This window comes from Lolium rigidum, chromosome 5 (assembly GCF_022539505.1).
Source record: "Lolium rigidum isolate FL_2022 chromosome 5, APGP_CSIRO_Lrig_0.1, whole genome shotgun sequence".
Taxonomy (NCBI): domain Eukaryota; kingdom Viridiplantae; phylum Streptophyta; class Magnoliopsida; order Poales; family Poaceae; genus Lolium; species Lolium rigidum.
The window spans coordinates 263,907,662-263,926,862 of record NC_061512.1 but is presented as its reverse complement, the minus strand read 5'-3'; the positions used below and the strand labels follow the sequence as shown (position 1 = coordinate 263,926,862).

The window sequence follows — 19,201 nt, the reverse complement described above, 5'->3', positions numbered from 1 at the left end:
TAGACCTTATACCGGGCCTCACACCAAAGGAAGTGTGGACGAGAACTAGACTCGGTTGGCACCAAGGTTAAGATCTCTTATGGGTAAAGCAACACACCTCTGCGAGTGTAAAGAACCGTGACTCGTCACTCCCCGTTCCGGGATAAGGAACTGCGAACGCGGCCGGAAAGGAGCTCCATGAAGTTCTAGTAAACCGGTGAAGGCCGACGGACATAGTTCTTCCGAATAAAAGCAACCTTTTGAAGAAATGGTTATGAAAACCTGCATTGGTATTAGACTTTCTGGTCTAATGCTGTAGCTAGTGCATTAAACACCTCTTTCCTATAATGAACTTGTTGAGTACGCTCGTACTCATCCCACTCTTAAATCCCCTGCTTAGATATGGAGGCATCGAAGGAGGATCCACATTGCAACTCGAAGACCGAGGAGTCAACAACTACTTCAAGGGACAGGAACTTGTCAGAAGAGTCAGATACCACATCCAACAAGGAGAAACCTAGATTAGCAATAGAAAGGAACTAGCTTCCTAAACTTAGCTCCTATTTAGCTAGAATCTATTCATAGCCTCTATAGCTAGGTAAATACTCTACAAATAGAGTTCGTGATAGGCTTAGACCACGAGTCGTTCTTCTGGAGTTTATTTGCAGATTTACCTCATTGTAAAGTAGGAGGCTATGCTGATCTTCTGTAACGAGTCCGTGTTGTAATTCTATAGACATGCCTTGGACCCGCATATGTTTCGTTGTACCACTCGAGCGATATAATACTAGTGGAACGATGTTTCATTGGTGTTATATCGGACTTGCATACTACACCATGCGGTGGTATGCCGGGTCACCACGAGTTGGTATCGTAGCAAATGCTTTGACCTTAGGATTAAAACCCTTTAAAGGAGACCTATAGGATTGGTAGTGTCTATAGGAAGTTGTCCTAGGTAAACCAAATCTTCTTATGACTTGAGATGGATATTCACTTGAGAATAATCCTGACACACTTAAGTCAACCTTTCTTACCTATCTTTCCTAAGTATAGTTAGCTAATCACATATGTAGAACACCATTAAGTCCCTAAAATAATATATGAGTAGATCACAATTGGTATACAATACATGGTAGTCCAAAGAGAGGATACAACCATAAGGAAGATATCCTATTGGAAGATGTGTACCAACACATGTTATGATTAAGTAAGAGTTATTCAGACTGATAATAGGAGTTATATCAATTGATGAAGATAAATTAAGATATCCTAATAGAAGATGTAGACTCAGTTAAGTAATGAGTAAGTAAAACTATCTAGTTATGTGAAACAACTGATAGTAAGGAAAGAATATAAGCTATATGAGATAGTATAGACCATGATGAGTCAATCATGGGAGGTAAGGAAGAGAGATAGGAATAAAATATGTCTACTTGTATAGTAAAGATAGTAATCATATATGATTCACTTGAGAATCATTATGTGATGGAATTAGAACATCTATAAGTATTTAGGAAGAGTATAATAAGAAGCCAAGTGCTAAACAATAGTGTAAGAAATGTGTTCCAAAACTATGGGAACTGTGTCAAGCACATCATGTCCATAGTTTATGATAGTATAAACACTTGGAAGTATAGGAGCTATATTCCAATAGTTATGTGTCTAGAATAGTGATGTTAGAACCAGACATATCATTGAAGTAGTCCTCAACAAAATAGAAACTGAGTTAGTACTTCCAAAGAAAATTAGGTTAACCACAACTATCCTAGACCACTTTGTGTCAAGTTTATCCCATTGCAATTGTGCAATTAAGGTAAATATTGAGACAAATAGTAGAATTCCATATATTCGTGCTAAATATCACGATATAATCCTATATTATGTGGTGTTTTATACTACACATCAGAGCCTGATGTTTAGAGATGTCTTACTCAACAATCATATTCAGGCTTATGATGGTGTGTATTATAAACACAAAGCTGAATCTTCTTGGATTTTATTTGGATTTTCATTGTTTGACTAGATCCATACATGAAGTTTGACTTTGATATGCAAATGCATGTTGCAATATCAAGTTCTTACTTCATGCTATAGATCTAGAGGGTAATGGTATTCGTGTGAGGAAGTGACGAATTCCGAATATTTTAAAGACAAGATGAAGGTTCATCGAGATAAAGGAAACAAAGTTGTGGGAAGCAACCACAATATTCTGACGGAAGTACTCAATCTAAAACTCATGCTTAACCTCAACCGAGGAGTACTTGTAGTACGATAAGAAGCATGAAGGTGAGAAATATAATGATTATGGTGAAGCTGAAGCAGATCCATAGTCAACATAGAAGAGGGAATGCATGGGAAATCACTTCGAATACTATAATCATAGTGTCAGCTAGTGGTTTTCTTGCAATAATAAACCCTGAAGGAAGGAAGATAATATATGAAACTATAGCAGATATAAGAAGACCATAGTTGATATCAGAAGACCACAATTGGTATAGTTTAAATACTGCGAGATAAAGTAGGAGATATCTCGTTCAGTTGATCAGAACCTATAATAGAATCCATTCTTAGATATCAAATAGCCACAGTTGGTATAATAACCACAGCTGGTATGAGATGGTATTACAAATAGTCCATGATTTAATTATTTGTAACAAAAGTTTGTGAACAAATAAAAATCTTGTCAGCCAAATAGCTAGATCTATAAACATTTAGTCAAAGGATTCACATTGGATGTCCACAATTGAGTGGATGTACCACAAATATTCTTCACAAGACCTTAGAAGAGTACAACCCAGAAACTAGACCTAGACCAATATCCTAACCATAAGTCCAATGGTTGGAAGAAAAGGAGTTGAAGACCATAAGAAAACTCTAAGGGGTAGAGTAAAGATTGAGTTGGATGTACAATAACTCAATACTTTGAGCAAGATAGAAGCAGAAGGTCTGAACTGAGAGGAAGTTCGAGCTTATTTTCATAAGATTATCGAACACTACTTTCTGAAGGATGTCAGACCAGAAGCCGAGGTTTATATTTCGAGGAAGTAAGAAGTGGACTGTAACTTGAGAAAGTGAGTAATATTTACTCAAAAGTATGATAGCCCAAGTAAATTAAGGCTAAGGAAGTTGGATGAAGGATTGTAGGAGACCAAATAAAGCTCAAGAAGACCCAAAGACCGAAGGAAATTGACCATACCAGAACCACAGACTAATAGAATGATTCCTTTCATGGAACCTAAAGAAACCAAAATAGTTATAGGTATCAACTATAATCCCTGATTGGATGGACTAAATGAGTCTAATCCATTCTTAGAGGAATAAACCATCATGATCAATTCCATAGTAAGTACCTCACCAAGTACTATTATTGCAGTTTTGGTAGTAAAGGAAAGACAAAGACCTATTTTATCAAATAGGAGAATGTTATCCAATTAGTCCTCAAATAAGACCGTCAGGACAAGAAGAAGTCCCAATCATTGAATATTCAATGAGAAAGGAAACAAGCTTATAATATTGGAGGAAATCATGGAAGTAAAGGAAGTAATAGTTGTTTGAGGTCAAACACTAATGGATTCCGGAAGAATCTGGACAAGGGATATATTCAATTATATCCGAGTGAGATCACCACGGAGTTCGAGAAAAGTCGTAGTCTGCACAAGACGGATCCACATTCCGAAAACGTGAGAGAGACCAAACTTCGAGGACGAAGTTTAGTTTAAGGGGTAGAGACTCGTAATATCCCAGGTAATGGGGTTACAAAAATAGAGGAAACAGATGTGTGCATTGCATTCATGCATAGAAAATCGGGGAATTTTCGCGCTTTAAAGTAAAACGAGTCACAATGAATCGAAGTTTCACTTGACCTTGGTGGAATTGAAGTAGCTCATCAAGTCAAGCGCTATAAACCTCAATGTGACCTTTGCTAAAACCTTGTTTTGGGTAGAGAAGATTTGATCTAAGGGTTTAGATCAAATGGAATTAAAATCAACACAAGAACTTATTAATCAAGGATCAACTACTTGATCTTATTAAAGATCACAACATGATATTCCTTGCCATAACATATTAACATTCATGTAACTGGAAATCAAGTAACAATAAATGAAGAAACTATTCTTCACTTATCTTTTCCATGTCTTAAACTAATCCTTGATCCTAACATGAACCTCATGGTATTCATTCTATTTCAATCTTGGAGACATAGACCAGGAGATCCAACTCTAGAAATATAATCCTTCTCTATTCTAAATTAATATTACATCAAACCTAGAGAGGATGAGAGTCCTACATTATTTAATAAAGAAGCAATAACAAACTTTGGGTTAAACCCTGGATATAAATCCAAGGATTCAAATCATCATCTTTAAGACAATCCTAGAGAGAGATAACCATTAATGTTAAAACATAGATCTGGAAGATCACATCAACCTCTATGGAACCTAATATTAGGTTAGCATTGAAGTCCTTCCCAAATGAGAGAGCTTATCCATACTAATCCTAATCTATCTATTCAAATATCCAAATGGTTAAACCATCAGTTCTTGGGGGAACATTAAGTAAATATCTCGGGCATTCCCTGGGATATAAAACTATTAAGATAACCATGACCATGACCATCCTAGAAAGTAAAATAGAAGTGATATATCCTAGTTGATCAAGACAATGCTTGATCATGGAAGTGAGAACCCATTCCATTAGAAATAATTTAGGAAGCCAAACCTTGATCATTATGAATTGAGTGATGATCATAAACCCTAAGAACTTGAGGTAAAGATATTAAGAACAAGTTGATCATGCTTAATACATGATCATGCTCTTGAGGTATGTGAGGATAATTTAAACCTTAATAAGATAAGTAGATATCATTCACCACATGAAATTATAGGGAGGTAACTAATAAGCAATCCTAGGTTTATATTCCAACCTATAATTGTAAATCAATTGGTGATAATAAGTAGAATCTTACCACATCTATTTTCTCATTCATTCATCAATTAATGAACCTAAGGGAACCTTAGAGTTAAACACTATACTTCATATGGTGAGAAACCATATATCCATATGACCAAAGTTAACTATAAAAAGAACTATAACTACTATAGTTACTTTAATTATTCATTAAGGATACTAAGAGAAGCTAATTGGTAGAAGATAAAATTAATTCTCAAAATCTTAGTAACTAGAGGAGAACATAAAATGTTAAGTAAGCTACCACATTATCATGGTTGGGGGAGATTAAACCCTAGCACATGCAATATGGTGACATCTCATTTCTCCACCCCAGAATTAAATTTCAACCCTAGTTTGAGTAACACTTGGGTGATCACAAATAAAACCTAAACCACAATTAAGATTCAAACCATGTGTCATTAGGTAAATAGCATTGGAACCATAGATTTGCACATCAAATAAATCTTATGCTTCAATTCCTGAACATAAGCAAAATCTTGTGCTACACTTTATAATTGAAACCATATGTATGGTGAGCAACCACTTAACCCATTAATCAAGATCAAACCATGATGAGAGTAGAATTACTCTAAGTACTTCAAGGTACTAGTAAAATACCATATTAGTGATAACCTTGACATAGAGTGATAATCAAAACTTCAAGATCTTAATAAATAGAGGATCACATAAAATCATATGCAGGGAACTAAATTCTCAATGAAGAGCTCAAACCCTAACGATAAATTCTAAAACACCTAGAGTAGGAATTATCAACTCTTTATAAGTAAAAAGAGAGTTGCAATCCAAATAAAAAGGGAACTTAAAGAACACCTATAATCATGCTTAATTGATGTGTTGAATAAGCCCATATGTATGAAATAGAATCAAATATAAAATGCATTCTTCTAATAAGAAAATGGTGTAATAACCATTGCATTAATTCTTCATGGAATTAACCTCATTGAAATACCCGCAAAATAGAAAAGAATGGAAATTAAATTAAAAACAGAATACAAAATAGGAAATACAAAACAGTAAATGAATAAAAGAAAGGAAGAGAAAATGGACTTACCCGGACCCCCGCCAGCTGAAGGAGCCCACCAGCACAGACCCACCAAAAGCCCAGGCCCGGTCCGGCAGCCGAAGCCGGCCAGACAGCCCGCGTACCCCTTCAGCCAAAATATCACGAGGCTCGTCCTCATCCTCTTCCTCACGCATGGAGGCCACCGAGACGACGTGCTTCGCTTCTCCTAGCCGCCGGCAGCCTCTCCGGCTCGACATCGTGACGAGGAACGCGTCCAGGCACCCTATAAAAGCATCTGGATGAACAACCACATCGAGTTCTTCCTCCTCTCTCTAATTTTTTCCAAGCCGAAACCCTAGCTCGCCGGACGTTCGTCGTCGCCGTCGATTGGGGCATCCCCGTGCCTCGCTGTGATCACCGTCGTCATCGGCATCCTCGACTTGTTTCACCTGCGAAAGGAATTGAGCCAAACTGCCCGCAATCGAGCACGCTAGACCGTCTTCTCCGACGGCCGGTGCTGCAAATTCCGGCGACTCGAGTCCGCTCCGACCTCGCCGTCAAGCCCGGCGTAACCCCGGTGAGCTCCCGAGTCTCGCAGCCTTGTTCGTTTTGCTCGATTTGGCACCGTAGCATCTCCGCATCACATATCCTCGTAAGCACCACCGCCGCTCCTCACCGTCGACCGAGCTCCGGTGACCCAACAACGGCGGCGCCACCCTCGAAATGTTCCTCACGATGCCCCGAGTCATACCCAAATAGCCTCCCAACCTCGCGTGATCGAAATCGTCGGCGAATGCCGAATCCCCACGCCGTCGGTAGCTCTCTAGACATGAATCGGATTTTGACCCGGTCAAGCCCACATGGCACCCGACGTGGACGTTGGTCCACCGGTCGGTGGTAGTGCGTAGGAGTAGTCTCGGGTACATTTAGCAATTCTAGTCACTTATAAATTCCGGAAAATACTTGCAACTTTGCCAAATTATAGAAAATCCGTTATAGCTCGGAAAAATATAAATAAGACATCAAAATTCTTAGAAAAGAAAACTCTATCCAATAAAAATATAATAAGAAACTTTTATTTTTAATAAAAATTTAATTGTTTTAAACTTAATAATTAAGCCTTTTCTTTCTATTCTTAATACAATTAAAAATCATAAATTAAGAAAAATTTCTAAAATAAATAAAAACCAGTAAGAAGTTGAATAAAACATGGTAAATTATTTTCTTTGATTATTATTTTGTTAAATCCTTATTAGAAGGATTTAAACCTAATTAATAATTCTCTTAATTATTAATTCATTAAAAATAATAAAATGTCAAAACCAATATTATTTTTAATTCAAAGTTATTAATAATTTCAACTTGATAATGAAGTTCTTAACCTAAGAACTAAATAGTAATTATGAAACCTAGTTCCATTTTAAATAACCTTATGGTTTCATAATTCCATGTGAACACTAAAACCCTAATTCTATTATGAAACCCTAGTTCCACCATTTTATGTGTGAACCCTAAATGGTTTCCAAAACCTAAACCCTAGATTAGAGCATGTGATCATGGTACCTTCTTTCAAAGAATGGAACCATAGTAGCAACTAAATACTTGTCTTGGTCACATAAAATGTAGAAGACCTATCACTAATATATGGGTATCCCATAAATTCATCTTCATCAGACCTAAATAATCAGGTAGGGTCAACCAAGTGTAAACCCTAGATCCTATTACCCAAAACCGTCATTCCTATTCATTCCTATTCAGCATCACATCAATGTGATGAACCTCAGGAGCAACTATGCCAAATCCTGAACATTACCTAACCATATTCCACTAAACCCTACTAGTGTTGGATACTGATCCACCATCCTATTTAGGAGCCAATTATTCCTTACTTAGTGGATCAAATAGTAAAACCTAGACAACCTCAACCCTAACTAATATACTTCTTATTACTCAAGAAGTATGTTCTTCAAAAGTTATTCTTTTGAAGTAAATAAAGAAGCATCACCAACCCCCGCTAATAAAAACCTATAAACCCTAGCTAGCAATCACCAGTCAGATGAATCAACCTTGATAGCAACCATGTATAAATACTTGCTTAGGATGCCTAGGCTTAACTCAAACTTACAAGCCCTAGTTGTTGATGAATCCAACTAGGTTGTGATCCATCTAATACTTACTCCAGCAACTACATGAAACCATTGTCAACCATAGAACCCCAATCTAATAATCATACTTGTTCTTTATTAAAGAATATGTTCTTCAAAAGTTATTCTTTTGAAATATATAATAAGTAATCATAAACCATACACTATAGGACTTAAAATTGACAACTGCTCTTTACTTATTATACAACCACTATTCTTTGATGTGTATGATTGTTACTATGCATTTTACCACTTGTTTATGACTCTTAAACAACACAAACCTGAATAAGAACTTTGTTTGTGAATCACTCTAAAAGTGCAACACACCCTGAACTAATCATCACCACTCACTAATCCTAAATCATCGGGGTTAGGTCACGCTTAGAGCGATTGCATCTCATACTTATGCATTATTGCATTCTTGCCAATCTTTTAAACATCGTCCTTACCGGACGATGATGCTATTTCAGAATTTGGAGTTATTACTTATCGAAGACCTTGCCTGCATAATCTTGCAGTCAAGAAAGGCAAGTTCATCACTTGCTCATGTCATTTGAGTATTTTTATCAAATTACTTGCAAAGTATTATGGTTATCACTATTGCACAAAAATCAAAACCACTACTTTCATAACTATGAATATGACTATGTGGTGGGCAATGGAACCATGGATTGTGTTGATATGGTGGAGGTTCCATTGCACGGGCTTGTATCCATCTAGGATTAAACAACAAATGTCGCCAGTGATTCTTGTGCCGTAATACCCGTGTTAACCATAAGATCCGGAGTGGGACGGAGTAGTCAAAAGTGTTTCCACCTCTCGTTCATCAACGGATGCGCTTACCGTAGCAGCTTGTGTCCGGCGGAACAACCGGAGGGGTGGGGATCCCATTCTAATTCCCCACGGTAAAGCATTGCTTGCCGTAGCAGTTGTGTCTTGCGGAACAACCGGAGGGTGGGGATCCCATTCTAATTCCCCACGGTAATGCGGTCTATGATGGGTTGCAGCCACCGGCATAGGAGTGTATGGTAAGAGCCCAGCACTGTTGTCGTGGTCGGGGTCCACCCTGAAATTACGGGAATAATGGGACCGACGTGGACCCAGGGTCGGCGCATGCAACAACGGGTGGGTGTTCGAGGTAGCGGAGGAACATGATTGGCTAGACCTTATACCGGGCCTCACACCAAAGGAAGTGTGGACGAGAACTAGACTCGGTTGGCACCAAGGGTAAGATCGGGTAAAGCAACACACCTCTGCAGAGTGTAAAGAACCGTGACCTGTCACTCCCTGTTCCGGGATAAGGAACTGCGAACGCGGCCGGAAAGGAGCTCCATGAAGTTCTAGTAAACCGGTGAAGGCTGACGGACATAGTTCTTCTGAATAAAAGCAACCTTTTGAAGAAATGGTTATGAAAACCTGCATTGGTATTAGACTTTCCGGTCTAATGCTGTAGCTAGTGCATTAAACACCTCTTTCCTATAATGAACTTGTTGAGTACGCTCGTACTCATCCCACTCTTAAATCCCTGCTTAGATATGGAGGCATCGAAGGAGGATCTACAGTGCAACTCGAAGACCGAGGAGTCAACAACTACTTCAAGGGACAGGAACCTGTCAGAAGATTCAGATACCACATCCAACAAGGAGAAACCTAGATTAGCAATAGAAAGGAACTAGCTTCCTAAACTTAGCTCCTATTTAGCTAGAATCTATTCATAGCCTCTATAGCTAGGTAAATACTCTACAAATAGAGTTCGTGATAGGCTTAGACCATGAGTCGTTCTTCCGGAGTTTATTTGCGATTTACCTCATTGTAAAGTAGGAGGCTATGCTGATCTTCTGTAACGTAGTCCGTATGTAATTCTATAGACATGCCTTGGACCCGCATATGTTTCTGTTGTACCACTCTGAGCGATATAATACTAGTGGAACGATGTTTCATTGGTGTTATATCAGACTTGCATACTACACCATGCAGTGGTATGCCGGGTCACCACAATCTATAAGCTGCTACTTCTATTTTTCATTTCATCCCTATCAAAATATAGCCAAGTTTACTTATCCAGTGCAGTGAACTCAATCGCTCTGCTTGAATCTTCAGATTGAGTAGGTACGTCGCAAGCTCGCTATTTGGTTGGAAGAGAGTTTACTTTCGCTGACTGCTTAAATGAATATTCCTAATTTACTAACGTTCCAGTCTTGCAGAGCATAAATAACATATGGAGATGCATATAACAAAGAACGAAGTTCGCCCGAAAATGCAACACTAATTGCAACCACAAGTTCCCTTCTAACTAATTGCATCACATTACCGTTGTCAATTTAATCTGCATAGATCGTAACAACGTACGGACATTTAACTAGTTGTAGATAAGGCTCGAACTTGTAGAGAATAAGGAACACCATCATATTCAGATCGTACAACCTTAAGAACACCCTCTATAGGCAGATTCTGCTCTTTGGCCCGATTTTGTTATGTCAAGTGAGGCATGAGCTTGATTGTCTGATATGCATGAACACAAACAAACAAAAACAATCTAAAACCTTAAAAACACGACCAGTCTGATTTTACTACCGTCTATCGATAGATTCTGCAAGCCGGGAACATCGTCTATAGAGAGAATCTGCACTTTGGCCTCATATGATTGTGTCAAATGAGGCATGAGCTTAGTTGTATGGTATGCATGAACACAATTTTCTGGTATGCATGAACACATATTATCTGGTACCCATGAACATTGGATAGGACATGCACCAATCAGAAAAATGTAGTACCTTGATGCAGAGAGAAGATTTGGTGCAGGTGCAAATTGTATTTATATGTTTCAAAAAATTATAAAATTTATTACATGAATATATACACATGTTCTGAACAATCATGTGAAATTTCCATGGAAAATGCGTTGTATTTGAGCTACAAAAAAACATATTTTTGGCTGTATGTATAGGTTTGAAAACTCAGATTTCCTTTAGAAATTTGTCTTTTTCGTATACCTGAAAATGCAATATATCTTCCCTGAAATTTCTACTGAACCTTCGAAAGGGTATATGTATGTGCATATTTAATTTCAGATTTTTTGAGTTCCATAAATATATTTTTGGTTTTTTTTTCTTCAAAAATCAGGAGCACTAGTGTTCATGTGCCAAAGGCACTTTCCCCTTGTTGTAGTACTATTCCAACACAAAAATCACACAAGGGTATAGAAAATACTTACAACTAGGTTGGTGAGGATGTCAGGATAGAAGTTTTTACCTTGACTGGTGTCTTTGATTCAACGAAAATATTATTGGCACTTACTTCCCAGAATGTGTTGTACATATGAAAATTTTCAACGTTGTGGAGTCGTACATGGTTGTAGTATAAGAAAAGGGGAAACATGAGAAAAATATCTAATCTGATACTAAGAACAGTTTTTTTTTTGCATCAAAGATATTGCAGTTGCCTGATGAGGCGATAGGGCGAGAGCCGGGACAAGTGACCGTGCCAACACTCTCTTTGAGTCGGGGCAACAAAGAATGTATTGAGTCGCCATGGCACTAGCTTGAAGACTGATCACCTCAAAGAATAAAGTTGGGTACGTGTCTCCTTGAGTGTGATGGGAATTATTATATGCCATGTAGTAGGCGGGGTTTTTGGTTTTGGCGCGTCGGTTATTGATTTTTGTCAACGTGAATTTTGGAGCGTGATTTTCACAGCGTTAATTGGAACGTGGTTTTTGTTGTGTGGGGGCGTGATTTGGTTGACTGTAGACATGATGTAAACTAAAAAGTATTCTAAACTGGGTGTGATTTTTGGTAGAGTTAAGATATAATAATAGAGGAGTGGGAGTTAGATGGGGCGGACGGAAATGGGCAAGGTCACCTCGCCTGTACAATCAACAAAGGGAGCGATGTAGTAAACGGAACATATTCCTCCCTTCTATAGGTAGTAGAGATAGAAAAACATGTACGAGAGGGCCCCTTCAAATACGTAGCATGATCAAAACTCCAAATCAATAGAGATATGGAGGGAATGTTTGCTCTTCTATCAGCTTGGCTGGCACCGTTGATGTCACTCTAATTGACCGTGAACCATTGAGTTGTACACCACTGATTTTTTTTTTGGCTATCAACAATGCACGAAGCACCTGGTCGGTGCATCGTGGGTGTGCGACACCAATTTACGTTATTCCTTTTTGGAGAGTGATGGTATGGATCGACGAACAATGCTCACTAGCCACACTCGATGGTGAACCATCGAATTGTACACCAGCTTGGTGTTACCTCAAAGTTTTTCGAAAATACATAGTAGAACATGGGTCCTCATGAACCCTATAACTTGCCGCCCCAAAATTCAAATTCTAGCGCTTCAAAAGTTATATTTGTTTTAAGGTAGTGGACACACGTGTGTAGGTGCTTGACTTTTTCATACCCAAATTTAAGAGGGAAAATGATTGTCCTCCCCCGGGGGATCGGGCGCGTCGCAACCTCCGGGTGCGTGGCCGTTAGATGGAACGGATCGCACAGACGTGAACTCCCAGCGACAGCCGCACGTGCGTGGACCCCACCCACGTTTTCATCGTCCCCAACCTTATCTCGTCCCCAAATCGCTGGGAGGCGAAGCCACCGGCTACCACCGCGCCGCCGTCTCCGGCCACCTCCGCCGCAGCTTGCGCGCCGCCGTCTCCCTCCACGTCGAGCTCCGCCTCTCTGCGCCCGGCCGCCGCCTCCCTTGACCTCCTCTTGCGCCGTCGCGTTCTCGACGACGCCCACGCCGCGCTGGGCCTCCCCTGCAGCTTGTGCGCCTTCGTCGCCCCCACGCCGAGCTCCGCCCCCTGTGCGGGTTCGCCGCCTCCCCTTACCTCCTCCTTCTGCAGTCGCGCCGCCGCGTCCTCGTCGGCACCCACGCGGAGCACGACCTCCCCCACAGCTCGTGCGCCTTCGTCGCACACCACGCTGATCTCCGCCTCCCTGCGCGCGGCCGCCCACCTCCCCTGCATGTGGCTGCCTCCTCCCTCGACCTCCTCCTCTTGCAACCACCGCGTCCACGTCGGCGCCCACACCGAGCTCCGCCATCCCTGCGCGCGGCCAGGGACGTCAACAAACGCGCCGCCTGGAAGAGCACGGTGGCCATGGCTTTTCATTAATGACCGACGAGTCCATCTCTTTTTCCTTTCCATGTGATGCTACGTACGAAGACTGGCGGTGCTACCCTAGGTTGATGACGGTGCTACTATAGGTTGGAGATGATGCTACATTGGTCGATGGCGTGGAGTGCTGCAAACGACACATGGTGATGCTACCAACTGTGGTCGGGGTCGCTTCCATTGGTGTTATGTGTTGCTACGTGCGGGATTGTGTTTTCGGGGATTTTGCGGCCATATGTTTCGTGGATTTGCAACATAGGAATTATTTTTTTGCTACTTTTTTTTTGCTATGTTGCTACAATTGCAAAATATTTTTGCTACGAGGTCTCCAGCGAGGACTTCCGGCGAGTTCCCCGGCGAGCTCCCCATCGATGTATCCAACGATAATCATTTTGCTACAATAGCACATTTATTTTTGCTACGAGGTCTCCGGCGAGGTCTCCGGCGAGTCTCCGGTGATGTGTCCGGCGAGCTCAACCTTTTGTTTTATTTCATAGGTGAACCGTTTTTTGCTACACTGAAGCAAAAGCGAGATTTTTTTTGCTACCCGGCAGCAAAAATGACACGTGTCAGCACGGGGACCCGGGGGCTGGGAAATCAAATCCCCCGGGGGACGCCCAGTACTGTCCGAAGAGTATGTAGCTTAGGCAAAATTCATAAGTTTCAAACGAGCAGTCTAAAGGAAACTCTTTCCCCCTCTTGAAAAAATAGTGTAAGTTAATGATCGGATAAATATGCAACTTCGTAGCGAAGTAAGTTTAAACGAATTTAGGAATGAATACCCATGTCCAAAAAAGAATCGCTTCAGTTTCCGGACGTGTGTAGATGAGAATTGTGATGGTGACCGGTGCTGCTTTTGTTTCGACTTGACGGCGCCGCAACACTACACGCACCTCTGCCCGTTGCCCGCACGCCTCGATCCCATCCAACCACCACCGCCTCTGCCGCCCCGGCCGGCCATGGACTCCACCGCGTCGGCGCTGGACCTACTGGCGGCGCTGCTCACGGGCCGCGCCCCGCCGTCCTCCGACACCGAGGGGGACGACGGCCACCGCCGCCTCCTCGCGCTGCTCGCCACCTCCCTGGCCGTGCTCGTCGGCTGCGGCGTCGCGCTCCTCGTCCGCCGCTCCTCCTCCCCCCAGCCGGTCCCGGCGCCGCCCCTCGCCGCGAAGAAGGCCCGCGAGGCGGACGAGCCCGACCCGGACGACGGCCGCCAGCGGGTCGCGCTCTTCTTCGGCACGCAGACCGGCACCGCCGAGGGCTTCGCCAAGGTACCCGTCCGTCCCCACCCCTCGCCGCCTGCTCCGCTCTGCTTGCTCGCTCCTCCGTCTCGCCGAAACCTAATTGACACCGCTGCTGCTGCCACCGCAGGCGCTCGCGGAGGAGGCCAAGGCCAGGTACGACAGGGCCGTCTTCAAGGTGCTCGATCTGGTACGCCTCCGATCCCAGTTTCATCACACCCAATACCACGCTGCCGCTCGCATGCAGCTCCCCTCCCACTTCCCCCCTCTTCTGCGATATGTTGTGACCAACGCGTGCTACTGACTGACTGCTTCATCGGACTGGGTGGTGGTTCAGGACGACTACGCGGCGGAGGACGAGGAGTACCAGGAGAAGCTCAACAAGGAGAGCATCGCGCTCTTCTTCCTGGCCACGTAAGCATCCTCACCTTCCGTCTCCACCTGATTACGTCTATTGCGCTTGCGGATTGCTTGCCATCATCCCTGTCCAGCAAAACAGGCCAATGCATATCTGTTCAAACTAATCGCTGTTTGAACCGGCAGTAAAGCTAGGGCAGCCCCGTTTTGCCGACCGCTTGATTGCTAACGCGTTTTGTTGCTGCTGCTGTAGGTATGGGGACGGTGAGCCGACCGACAACGCCGCCAGGTTTTACAAGTGGTTCTCAGAGGTACGATTACTCATCTAGTGCTCTGTAATGCGCTTGGGCGTCTGTGTGTGTGTGTTTTTTTGCGTCGTGGTTTATGAATTCATAGCCGTTTTGTGTCGTTGGTTTTCAGGGGAGTGAGAGGGGTGAATGGCTGAGCAACCTCCGGTTCGCGGTGTTTGCCCTTGGAAATAGGCAATACGAGCATTTCAACAAGGTTGGAAAGGAGGTTGATCAGCTCCTCGCTGAACAAGGTAGACAAAAGCACAACGACTGAGTCATTTGTGGGAGCCCAGTTCACCTAGATTTTTTTTTTGAAGTATGTTAACCTCAAAACTATGACGTACTGTTCTTCCGGGAAAATGATATAATTATATTGACCTTATAACCGATTTACCACGTATAATTAGTTTTTAGTGAAATTCTGTGAATCCTCTGCAGCATGTTTTTCTAGTTACATTTTTTTTCATAGTTTCTGTCTGCCCTTTTTCATCTGCTGCTCGTTAACTTTGGTCCATCATGTTCTTCCAGGTGGCAAACGCCTAGTTCCTGTTGGTCTTGGAGATGATGATCAATGCATTGAGGATGACTTCAATGCTTGGTATGTACTGCCATGACATAATATAGACTTTGATTCATCAGCTTTAGTATGGTGGTCCTATTTCAGCATGTAGCTTGTCTCTTATAAATCAAAGCTAATGGTTCCTTTCCTCAACTAAAGGAAGGAACTGCTGTGGCCAGAATTGGATAAATTGCTCCGTGCTGAAGAAAATTCTTCAGCAGCATCAACTCCTTACACGGCTGCTATTCCGGCGTACAGAATTGTGTTCACTAAACCAGAGGATGCCGCACATATCAATAAGTCTTTCAGTCTTAGCAATGGTCATGTCGTCTATGATATTCAACATCCTTGCCGGTATGCTTTTTTTTGGGGGTTTTATGCCACTGATTCCAAGACTATGGTTGTAGTATGGGCGAACTCTAAGCATGCTTCTTTTCCAGGGCAAATGTGGCTGTGCGCCGGGAGCTTCATACACCAGCTTCTGACCGGTCCTGCATTCATTTGGAGTTTGATATTGCAGGAACTAGCCTCACGTAAGCATATTGAATGATCTAGCTTTGTCAGTTTCTGAAAATTAAGAGGAAAAAAAGGATGATTTTAGTTGGTTTCAAGACACCTGATTAATCCTCATTTTTCCCTTCCAGATATGAGACTGGAGACCATGTTGGTGTTTATGCAGAAAATTCAACTGAGACTGTAGAGGAGGCAGAAAAACTGTTAGGTTATTCACCAGATACCACCTTTTCAATTTATGCTGACCAAGAGGATGGCACTCCACTTTTTGGGGGCTCTTTGCCACCTCCGTTCCCATCTCCCTGTACAGTGAGGGTTGCACTTGCCAGATATGCTGATCTGTTGAGTTCACCTAAGAAGGTGAATATATTTTTGCATATTTTTTCTCTCATTACGCTCTATGTTTGTATTTATACATATTTTGAATTTTCTCAATGGGTTGCTGCAGAGTGTTCTAATTTCTTTGGCTGCTCATGCATCTGATCCCAAAGAGGCTGAGCGGCTAAGACATCTAGCTTCTCCTGCTGGAAAGGTCAGTTTGTAATCTAGGTTAAGTTCATACATTCTGATAATGGTGTTATTTTTCTCACATAAATTTCATTGGGCAGAAGGAATATTCTCAGTGGATAATCGCAAGTCAAAGAAGTCTCCTGGAAGTTATTTCGGAGTTCCCATCAGCGAAACCTCCACTTGGTGTCTTCTTTGCAGCTATTGCTCCTCGCCTACAGCCGAGATACTACTCAATATCTTCCTCACCAAGGTACCCTTGCCTTTCAAATAATACCTGATATAACATGAGCAAATTGGCCACTCAGTCAAGATTCATGATATCATATTGCTGCAGAATGGCACCAACAAGAATTCATGTGACATGTGCACTAGCTTGTGGGCAAACCCCTACCGGAAGGATCCATAAGGGAGTTTGTTCTACTTGGATGAAGGTACACTCCTGCCTCCGTTTTTTACAAAGCAGTTTGTTTTATAATATAGTAGTAGTTGCTAGTACTGTTCAACCTTTTAAGCTATTGCAAGATAATTGCATTTGACCCCTTTTGCTCCTTTAATGTTTGTATTCAACCCTGATTTACTTTGTTTTGTCTATCCTGAACATGTTGAGCAACTTCCAACTTTTTTCCCTAGGCAACTCCATGTTGAATCACACATATTTGATATTTCCTCACATTTAATGAGGTTGGCATAAATTTCTAGTTCAGTCAGCTTGCCTTTTTTTGTACCCTTAGGAGAACAACTGGTCATCTTTCGCTCATAGTTCTCAACTTCTCACTGTGAGCTTCCACGTGTGGCTTTCTAAATTAAATGGATTATATCAGACAGCTCATTTCGTCCAATGATGCAACCTTGCATTACTCCGTGTGAAGCACACTACTCCCTGTGAAGTACAAATACGTTGTAGATCTTGTACCCAACAATATGATTAAAGTTCTCAACACATACTTTGTGTATCTGTTGTCATATATAGTCACTCAAATTGAACTTTGAGATGTGAATATAGTCATTTCTAATCATCATGATCAGCGTGTAGTCAAAGTTCTAAATCATCCAAAGTAATTGTCAGTGACCATCATGTCATTATAGTAAACCTTTGTCTTATTATCCCCCATGCAGCATTCAAGTCCCTCGGAAGAGAGCCAAGAATGTAGTTGGGCTCCAATTTTCGTGAGGCAATCTAACTTCAAACTGCCTGCTGATCCTACAGTCCCTATTATAATGGTAGGCCCTGGGACTGGTCTTGCACCTTTCAGAGGCTTCTTACAGGTCTGTTTTGTCTTTCCCTTCTTTGTCTCACATTATTCTTCAGGATTTGGCACTCTTCAGTATGCTAATTTTCATATCCAACCCATTTGGCACTGGCAGGAAAGATTAGCTTTAAAGGAGACCGGAGTGGAACTAGGCCGTGCCATTCTCTTCTTTGGGTGCAGAAACCGCCAGATGGTATGGCCTATGTTTCTTTGTTCTTCAGCTTCATCTACATTTGTTGCTGTCATGATAGCCAGCATGTCATCTATAATTCCCATGGCATAGCAAATTCTTACATATGTGCCACAGATATTATTCTGTGGGCTGTTTCCCTTGTCAAACTCCTCGTCATCTGCCAGGAAACTTTTCTGCATTTGCATTTTACACATCTTTAAAAGTTGCCTGATCAATATTTATTTCTTCAGGACTTCATATACGAGGATGAGCTCAACAACTTTGCTGAATCTGGAGTTCTCTCCGAGTTGATTGTTGCCTTCTCTCGTGAGGGTCCTACAAAAGAGTATGTTCAACACAAAATGGCAGAGAAGGTAAATCGATGCTCATTATTTATTCAGGTGCTGTTAATCAGTTACCATACCTTATTTTCCCGACTCATCATTCATGTGTAATCTTCGCAGGCTGCCCATCTTTGGAGCATAATTTCTCAGGGTGGCTATGTGTATGTCTGTGGCGATGCCAAAGGCATGGCTAGAGATGTGCACCGCACTCTGCACACAATTGTTCAGGAACAGGTATTGGTATCACCCCAAATCGTATTTGTCACGTCACTATTCCTTGTTGCGTCTTTATCTGTGTCATACATTGTCAACACTATCACTGTGTTACTACTCTAGGAAGCAACATTGAAATGTGGGTTAGAAGAAAACCATACTTTCTAACAGATTACTGGTCCAAGGAGATCTCTTCACTGGCTCTGACCAGTGCCAATTGCTACTTTATCTGTCCACACTTTTGTTTTAGAAGTTGATGTAGTACGGTCAAGTGGCTTGGTTACCTCTCTTTAGCTCGACGGTGTCAAGCTGAATCATTCATACACTTCTCATTTCAGGGCTCTTTGGACAGCTCTAAGACGGAGAGCTATGTGAAGACCCTGCAGATGGAAGGGAGATACTTGAGAGACGTATGGTGACAAGTGCGATCATGAGAAAACGCTTATACAACTGTGGAATGTGCGCAAGCGTAGGAATTTAGTGAAAAACAGGGGAAGTTTGTCTCCAGTCTCCTGCTTCAATATGTTTGG

General features: G+C 41.9%; 1 protein-coding gene across 1 annotated transcript in view; it reads left to right on the top strand.

Moving 5' to 3' along the window:
- Positions 1-14,181: 14,181 nt before the first annotated feature.
- Positions 14,182-19,201, top strand: part of LOC124654361 (NADPH--cytochrome P450 reductase 3) — a 5,240-nt gene continuing 220 nt past the window's right edge. The window contains exons 1-17 of the mRNA XM_047193371.1: positions 14,182-14,493; positions 14,594-14,653; positions 14,801-14,877; positions 15,074-15,131; positions 15,241-15,361; positions 15,639-15,708; positions 15,829-16,023; positions 16,110-16,202; positions 16,314-16,542; positions 16,631-16,714; positions 16,791-16,942; positions 17,027-17,123; positions 17,809-17,958; positions 18,058-18,135; positions 18,366-18,488; positions 18,579-18,692; positions 19,010-19,201. The exon at positions 19,010-19,201 is cut by the window's right edge and continues 220 nt beyond it. Coding sequence (XP_047049327.1) covers positions 14,182-14,493; positions 14,594-14,653; positions 14,801-14,877; positions 15,074-15,131; positions 15,241-15,361; positions 15,639-15,708; positions 15,829-16,023; positions 16,110-16,202; positions 16,314-16,542; positions 16,631-16,714; positions 16,791-16,942; positions 17,027-17,123; positions 17,809-17,958; positions 18,058-18,135; positions 18,366-18,488; positions 18,579-18,692; positions 19,010-19,090 — 2,094 coding nt within the window. The 3' untranslated portion in view covers positions 19,091-19,201. The remainder of the gene's footprint in view (positions 14,494-14,593; positions 14,654-14,800; positions 14,878-15,073; positions 15,132-15,240; positions 15,362-15,638; positions 15,709-15,828; positions 16,024-16,109; positions 16,203-16,313; positions 16,543-16,630; positions 16,715-16,790; positions 16,943-17,026; positions 17,124-17,808; positions 17,959-18,057; positions 18,136-18,365; positions 18,489-18,578; positions 18,693-19,009) is intronic.